This window comes from Urocampus carinirostris, chromosome 14, assembly GCF_059441175.1.
Source record: "Urocampus carinirostris isolate Australia breed hairy pipefish chromosome 14, RoL_Ucar_1.0, whole genome shotgun sequence".
Lineage (NCBI taxonomy): Eukaryota > Metazoa > Chordata > Actinopteri > Syngnathiformes > Syngnathidae > Urocampus > Urocampus carinirostris.
The window spans coordinates 244860-252692 of NC_142362.1; the positions used below are offsets into that span (position 1 = coordinate 244860).

Genomic DNA, 7833 nt, shown 5'->3' on the forward strand with positions numbered 1-7833 from the left:
CTATCATACAAATCGGACTGCAGTAAAACTGCAAAACTAGATATGAAATGCGGTTCTTAAAACAGGGACCTTCGATATGATTTTGCTTTCATTGGGAGTGTTTTCAAATCCATTCGATGAAACTTAAACAAATAAATGTGTAAAATGTATATTTCTGCGTGTTATTTTTGATCCCTGAATGAAAAAAATGGGGAGGTTCTTCACATGAGGAACCTTTCTTAAACTCCAAACAGTTGCCCATTCCTGCTCTTAAAACATCCAAAATCCCAGCTGTCTTTCAAGTAAACGCCGCTAACTCCAAACGCTCAATATATTTTTTTTCTATTTATCCTAAAATCGCTGTTTCCCCTTACAAATGTTACTTTTGTCTTTTAAGTCTTTCATGACATGTTTGTCCGGGAGTGCCACGTCTAATCTCGATTTTAACAATGTTGTTAATAGCTGGTTAAAATGATAAAGATGAAGAAAAAGAGGCAGAATGTTCGAAGTAAACTAAAAAAATGGCATCAATAATAAAGCGTATATTGTGAATTCCAATGGCTTAGACTACCCTGCAAATCGACCCTGAAGCTGTGGTCCGGGGGAGGTTATTTCATATCTGTCCACTAGATGTCGCTGTATCCAAAAAAAGGAGTCCAAGGAAGACTACAAACTACGGAGACTGAGAGGGAGCGAAAAGCAGACTGTTTCTTCTCATTTCCCCCCAATTCTTCCCAAAGACAAAAAGAAAGATTTGTTTCGAAAAGGAATAAAAAATAGAGAAAAATAAATAAGAGGCAAAAGAGGAAAACGGGAAAAGTAGGGTCAAAGAAAGCACTTAAAGCAAAAATGGAGAAAAGGAAAAATGGAAGGAAAGAAAAGAGAAAAAAGACAAAAACAAAAATGTTTTCTTTTTGCTTTAGTAAGTTTTCAATTGTTTGCATCGTTCAATTCAAAAAGTCGTGTTGATGTGACGTCATTGTGGCGTCATCTTCTAAAACCCTACTTATATGAAAATCAAACACAAAAAGGACATCATATTTATGAGAGCCATACAAAGTATTTATTCATGAGTGATTTTTTCCCCTTTTGTTTGTCTTTTTATATTTCTATAATTCCTTTTGTTCTTGTTCAATTAGAAAAAAAACATGTTTATAGCGCGTTGTGGTGACGTCATCTCCACGCGCCTTCAGAAGATAAAATAAAAACTATACGACTATTTCCCTTGGCATTTTTTCCTCTATTTTTATTTTGTTGCACACATATTTATAGTGATACACAACGATGCAATGCACATTTTGTAGGGAAACGTGTGTGAGTTTTGTTCAATAGAAAACAAAAAACACTATCGATATTTATCATCGAAAACCACACAATGTATTGTTGTAAGACTTATCTATTTTTCTCTTTTTTATCTCGTCAATATTGTATTGTTTGTACAGTGTTCCCTTGAATGTTAAAAAAGAAATAGCCTTGTTGTGACGTCATATTTACGCGCCTCTGCGGCGCAACAGTGACGTATCGCGGGTATCGTCTTGTGTTTGAAATCAGCGCTCTCAAAATCTCTTAACCCCGTTTGCCTGTTCGTACTTAAGAGGCCATTTTCGTCATGTCGGTCAGCGACATGTTCTCACACATTCAAGGATACCTGAGCGCCGACCAGGACGTCCGCGAGGTAAGAGTGGTCAGCTTTGTGAGCTAGCGGCTAACTCTCGAAAGCTAGTCGCTTTGTCGTCGCCGAGTGTCACGTGTGTTTACCTGCTTTTGTGATGCGTTCGCGTCGGTAGGAAATCCGGAAAGTGGTGCAGGCCTTGGAGCAGACCGCCAGAGAAATTCTCACCGTTGTCCAAAGTGTGCACCAGCCTTCTGAATTCAAAGACAGTACGTTTTTCTCCCCAACTCTAACGTCGAATAAACTATATGCACAACATGCAGCACAGGTGGTCAATGACATGGATTTATATGGCGCTGGAGACCTCCCAAAGCGCTTTACAATCTGCTTCACTCTTAGCCATTCACACACCAGTAGCGGAGTCAGCCACGCATTAGGGGGTTCGGTGTCTTGCCCCAGGACACCTCGGCAATTATTTCGGAGGATCGGGAGTCGAACCTGCAACCTTTCAGCCCTGAAAGAAGCGCTCTCTACCTTTTGTTTGAATTCATCAGTAATATATTTTCCCCCCCAAATCATCCTTTTAATGAAAATTAAAATGACTGCAGCGAATGAGTGACAAACTCAAATTCGCATTGCAACGAAAACAAGTCGAAATAATATTAGTGAACGACGAAAACAAGACCGAAGTGGGAAGCGCGGGGAAAAAATAGCTTCATAGCCAGCTCGATAGCTCAATTGATAGCTAGCTTTGTAGCTATCTCAATAAAGTAGATAGCTAGCTCAATCTTAGTCGTAATAGATGACATAGTTGATATTACTTGCTCCTACCCGTCTCTAAACATGCAATAAATAAGTTGCAAAACAAATATTAAATAATGGCCAGAACAAATAGCACCAAGTACGCAGTAGGTTTAGAATACAAAATGTGCCATTTCAAGCAGTTTTGCATTCATTTGGAAGACAGCATATGCTGTCCTTTAGCCTGCTGCTTCTGCTTCTTTTTTTGCTCTAGTTGGAGGGGTACACAGTTACTGCTCCTGCACCTATATTACAGTACACCCCCTGAATAGGACATTAAGGTGGGAATCGCAAAGTGAGATTGTTGTATGGCGAGGGATAGAAGCATATAGCAATCGGCTTATGCGTTCCAAACCCCGGGTATACTAGATGATACATCAGAATTTATATTCATAGGAAACATTATTGACAAAATAATCTATGTCAAGTGATATCTATATCAAGTATCGTGTGTATGATTAACTAACATATTAATATCCATGTAAAAAAGAAAAACCTACATTCACTTTTCGTGGGACATGACTCAGGTTGGTCAAGTGGCATAGCGGGTGGATGCAGAGGGGGAAAAAGACGGCGGATGAAAGTTAAAACTGATTTAAAAGCTTCTACTTGTGGGGATTATCCTTAAATGATGCCCTTCGATGACTTTGTTGCTTTAACCGACTCCTTATTCTTAGGGTGATACGTGCGCTTTCATCGTATATTTTAAGTATCTCAAATTTCGTGTCCATTACTATCTTCTCGCTTCTCCCTTTAGCATCACTGCAAGTCCGGTAACCTATAGCTTCACAAATGAAAGTTTGTAATGGGAGATTCTGAGCTGAACAGAGAGCATTATGGGAGAAAGTTCAACCAATAGCATATCGGCATCTTCGTGCTGTGCCACGTACCAATGGCAGGCAGGCATCTTGGAGACAAAAGGCCTCATAAATCCAATACCACGACGTTTAAATAGTATGTTTTTTGACATCGTATCGGGGGGAGAATGCCGTAACGAGGGGCCGAAAAAACATTCCGCGCTGTAACGTGAACGTATCGTAAGGTAAGAATGCCCTAACCCCGTCTTTTGTCTCCTCTCCATCAACAGTCCCTGTTAAGTGTACGAAAGCGCGAGAATTATTTGGCACCGTCCGGACTCACTTTGCAGAATTGAAGACCAAGTTCCCCGTGGACCAGTACTACAGGTGTGTAAATCCTCAAGGGAGTCTGTGATATGAATCAGGGTTCCCGCGGGTGATGGAAATCTTTGAAAACGCTTACGTTTTGATGGGGTGTTTTCAAGGTCAGGAAAATGTTTGAATTTTGGGTAAAATGCTTGAAAACGCTGGAAATCGTTGCCATTGCCGTGTGTCTTGGCAGTCGGACGCGATCGATCGCGCAAGAAATAAAGAAAAATTATTTTTAGAAAGTTCTCGAAAATGACGCAGACCCGTCCGCCTTCAGTCATGATGGCGTTGTCGTGTAAAGCGTCACCGCCCCCTACTGGTCGCACCCAAGAGGACAGCTCTGTTTAGAAAACTCTCTTTCGGTTCGGCTCACTGAGAAGAGCCAGCTCCTCGCATTTTTTGGGGGTTTTATGATAAATTATCAAGAGTCATAAAACCTTATGCACCAAATGATTTAGTCATTTCATACAGTTGTGGTCAAAATTTGACATTCACCCGTGAAGAACAATGTCACAGCTCTCCTGAGTTTCCAGTTATTTCTACAACTCTGATTTTTCTCTGTCATATGTTCTTTGTCACAAAAAACATTCATGAGCTTTGCTTCTTGTATGACTTTATTACAGGTTAACAGAAAAAGTCATCACATTTGGAACTAAGGCTAAGTAGCTAGTGGCGTTATAAGCCTTCGGTACCGTCCGTAATCAGGGTAAATGTGAACTCTCTACCAAATAAGACAGAGGAACTGGCTGTGCTGGTGAAAAACATCAAAGTGTACAGGGAGTGCAGTTTGCTGTGTTTTACGGAAACGTGGCTAACGTCTGGCATCCCGGACGCTAACGTGGCGCTACCCGGAGCTATCCGGCTTCAGCGCTGTTGGACAGAGACACGAAAGCCTGCGGGAAGCCGAGAGGAGGCGGACTCGCTATCTACGCGAACACAAGGCGGTGTGGTGTAACCCTGGGCACAAAGATTTTCATCTGCTGCAGGGATGTCGAACCTTTGGCCTAGCGTGTGATGTCATCCGCTCCGCTGTGGCTAAACTACAACACAGCACCCTGAGGCCATCCTGTTCATCTGTTAATAATCAACACAAGGATACTGCTGGAAGTGTGAATTTCCCTACGGGGATGAATCAACTATCTATCTATCTATCTATCTATCATTTGCTGGGTCATAAATATGCATACAGTTATACCAATGAGCAATTTTGGTGACTTAGAAAGTTGCGTCAGTGAAATGAGCTTCATAGTGTTGCCTTTTAACTTCTTGCGAGTGATTATGAGTGACTACGGCTGGTGAAGCAAACCTCATGAACGTTTTTGTGACAGAAGAGTTGTAGAAATAACTGGAAAGGCAACGAGAGCCATTACATTGTTCTTCACAAGTGGATGACAACCGTGTGTTTTGCAGGGGATTCCTGAAAAACGTGTCACATCGAAATGAAAATCTTCACAGATCTACCAGAAAAAGTCCTAATGGGCAAAACATGTTTGACTTTTTACACACCGAACAGATTTCAAGTCAAAAAACAACGCAACGTCCCTGAAAAAGCAAAACAATAAAGTATAAAGTGAAAATATGAACTTTTCAGCGCTATATATAAATGATCATATGACCATTAAAAAAAAAACACTTACAATTCTACACGTGCACAAAAACCTAAATTAAAATAAGTCTAACAAAAAGCAAAAGATCAGCAGATTGAAAAATTGAATGTACTCTGCTTCGAGCAATCAATATCCATAAAACGAGTCCCAATTTGGCTTTTTTCTGCTTTTTATAATAATACGTACTGTACTTTTTTTCTTTTGAACTCCGTCATGAGCCAACATCTCCCCGTTTGTAAACAAGCGTGAGGCAGAATCGATGTCATTTTATTGCAGCCCATGGACGCAAAAAAGAAATAGACAGGAACGACTCGAAATAGCCCGACGTATGTGCTAGCAGCAAGATAGCCAATTTATTTTAGTCTTCAAAGTGAATGAATGGATTCATCGGTACTGTCAAAAGTGCTCGAATCGGTCCGGGCGAAGGGTGTCGGACGAATCACGGGATAGGAATAAAACGCCGATTCAAAATCCTTTTTATGAAACGGGCGACAGGTTCCACGAGCTCTGGCGCTTCGTCCTGCAACGCTTGAGCTTCCTGGCGGCTTTCGTGGTCTACCTGGAAAGCGAGCGCCTGGTGACTCGGGAGGAGGTGGCGCAAATCCTGGACAGTGAGTTTCGCCGCCTCGCTCGGTGGTCCGTTTACAAGCGAGCCCCTCACCCTGACCCTCGTGTGTGTCCTAGTCGAGGTGGTGCGCCACAAAGGCTTTCACCTGGACGTGGAGGACTACCTGGCCGGCGTTCTCATCATGGCCAGCGAATTGGTGAGTTCCAAAGCCTTTTCCGGCCCGCAACTACTTTCTCGTACTTCTTAGGCCGAAAGGGGGGATGCCCGCTTTCACCTGCATTTCATGACTAGGTTCGTGAGTGAAGGTACAAGAGAGAAAAAGAGGACGAGTAACAAAGAAGCGAAAAAGACATCATGAGAAGAATAGAGAACAGGAGAGACTGAGAGAAAGAAAGGTGTAAAAAGAGAAAAAAAGGAGAAAATGAGAGAAAGAAAGAGTGAAAGGAGGAAATAGAGTTCAATGGATTCAGGTTGACCACTAGAAAACGGAATGAGCCGGCACTGGTGAGTTTTTTACCGAGAAAGTCCGCAGTTACCTCGGCTGTCCACACGGGGCGTCCAAGTGCCTGCGGGCGCCACCTTGAAGACCCCTGAGATCCTGGGTGGATCCCTTAATTAAATGGGTGGTAGGAGCAGCATTTCCTGTGGTGTGTCTTGGGCAAGTACAGCCCAATGGCGCACATCCCTCCCCGGGTGTCGAACCGGGGACCTTTCGAGTGTTAGAGGAATGTGTTCACCGCTGCACTGCAGAAACTTACTCCACAAATGAATTCTGAATAAAGTGAAACCTTGTTATAGCGGGGGAAAGAAACCAAAGCAAATGAGCTCTGAACACCCTGAACCCCAGACAAGACATTTTAAGACGGGTGTCGAGCACGCGGCCTGCGGGCCAGATCAGGGCTGCCAAGGGTTTTAAATCGGCCCACGAGTCAACGCCGAGAAGTGCGAGGGAAAAACGAGCCGCACTTTGAAAACCAGGCGCCGCTCTTAAAGCAAACATGGTAGAATTTCTTTCTCTCCTTCTCTTTCTCTCTTTTCTAGTTGCGATCATGAATTTGGTAACGTGAGAGTAAGTAGTAGAAGATGAGTTCTTATTTTGGATGTGGAAAGCCGGTCCCCCCCTTTAGCCCCGACAAGCGAGAGAAAGTAAGAGGGTCGGAAAACAGGTGTTGAACGTGGTGTGAATGTCGTCAGTCGCGCTTGGCGGTGAACAGCGTGACGGCGGGGGATTACCAGCGCCCCCTGGCCATCTCCCACTTCGTCAAGGAGCTGGATTCGGCGTTCCGCCTCCTCAACCTGAAGAACGACCCCCTGCGCAAACGCTACGACGGACTCAAGTACGACGTCAAGAAGGTGGAGGAAGTCCTCTACGATCTCTCCATTCGGGGACTCGCCCGGGAGGAGCGCCCCCTTTAGGAAGTCCCCGACGCCGCTTCTTCAACCCTTGGTTTTTTTCTAAATCTTATGTTCTGTCTTGGCTCTTTACGATACGATACGGGGGATATAGGAAAGAATGCAACATGTGACAATATACTTCGTATATTATCGTAAATCATCCTTTCGGCAGTAAAATGCTAATAAAGTCTCATTTTTGCAGCTTATTGATTTTCTAAAATCCGTCGTGTGAAAAGAGGCCTTCTTTTTCGGACTCCGGTATCATTTGGGAGAAATGTATTGGATGAAATCCACGTGCCTCCTTTTCCAGAATAACGACGTATATGTCGTATTTTAGGAGGAAACGTATTTGATGGAATCCAATATGCCACGACATACCTTCTTTTCCAGACGACCGTATTTGAAATGTATTTTCCCACCTTTTGAATTCAAAGTGGCACCGGCCACAAAATGCAGAAGAAAAAGGAGCAGAAAATGTTTTTAATGCCGTTGTTTAAATCGCTAGGCGAGATCGACTGGCCGCACTTTCAAATTGCTCCACTTGATGTCACCGATCGCAGAGTCTAGTCCTGTTTGTTTGACCCACAATCACAATATCCTTTCTCTCTCTCTCTCCTTTCCACTCTTTCCATTTCTCTCTTGGTCTTTCTTCTGTTTCTCTAACTTATTCTTCGCTTTCTTTCGCTTCCTCTCTTCTACCCATCT

General features: G+C 43.2%; 1 protein-coding gene across 1 annotated transcript; it reads left to right on the forward strand.

Annotated features, from left to right (window-relative positions):
- The first annotated feature begins 1454 nt into the window (after positions 1-1454).
- On the forward strand, positions 1455-7334 carry tsn (translin). Its single transcript, XM_088353408.1, has 6 exons — positions 1455-1654; positions 1767-1860; positions 3480-3576; positions 5661-5776; positions 5850-5929; positions 6928-7334. Exons 1-6 carry the CDS (start codon positions 1589-1591, stop codon positions 7147-7149), a joined length of 675 nt encoding a protein of 224 aa, XP_088209534.1. The 5' UTR covers positions 1455-1588; the 3' UTR covers positions 7150-7334.
- The last annotated feature ends 499 nt before the right edge of the window (positions 7335-7833 follow it).

What these genes read in the sequence shown, in the direction of transcription:
- tsn (XM_088353408.1), top strand. Translation starts at nt 1,589, where the DNA reads ATGTCGGTCAGCGACATGTTCTCACACATTCAAGGATACCTGAGCGCC. An exon ending in CCCGTGGACCAGTACTACAG is followed by an intron (nt 3,577 to 5,660) that starts GTGTGTAAATCC and finishes AACGGGCGACAG; the next exon opens with GTTCCACGAGCTCTGGCGCT. An exon ending in GGTGGCGCAAATCCTGGACA is followed by an intron (nt 5,777 to 5,849) that starts GTGAGTTTCGCC and finishes TGTGTGTCCTAG; the next exon opens with TCGAGGTGGTGCGCCACAAA.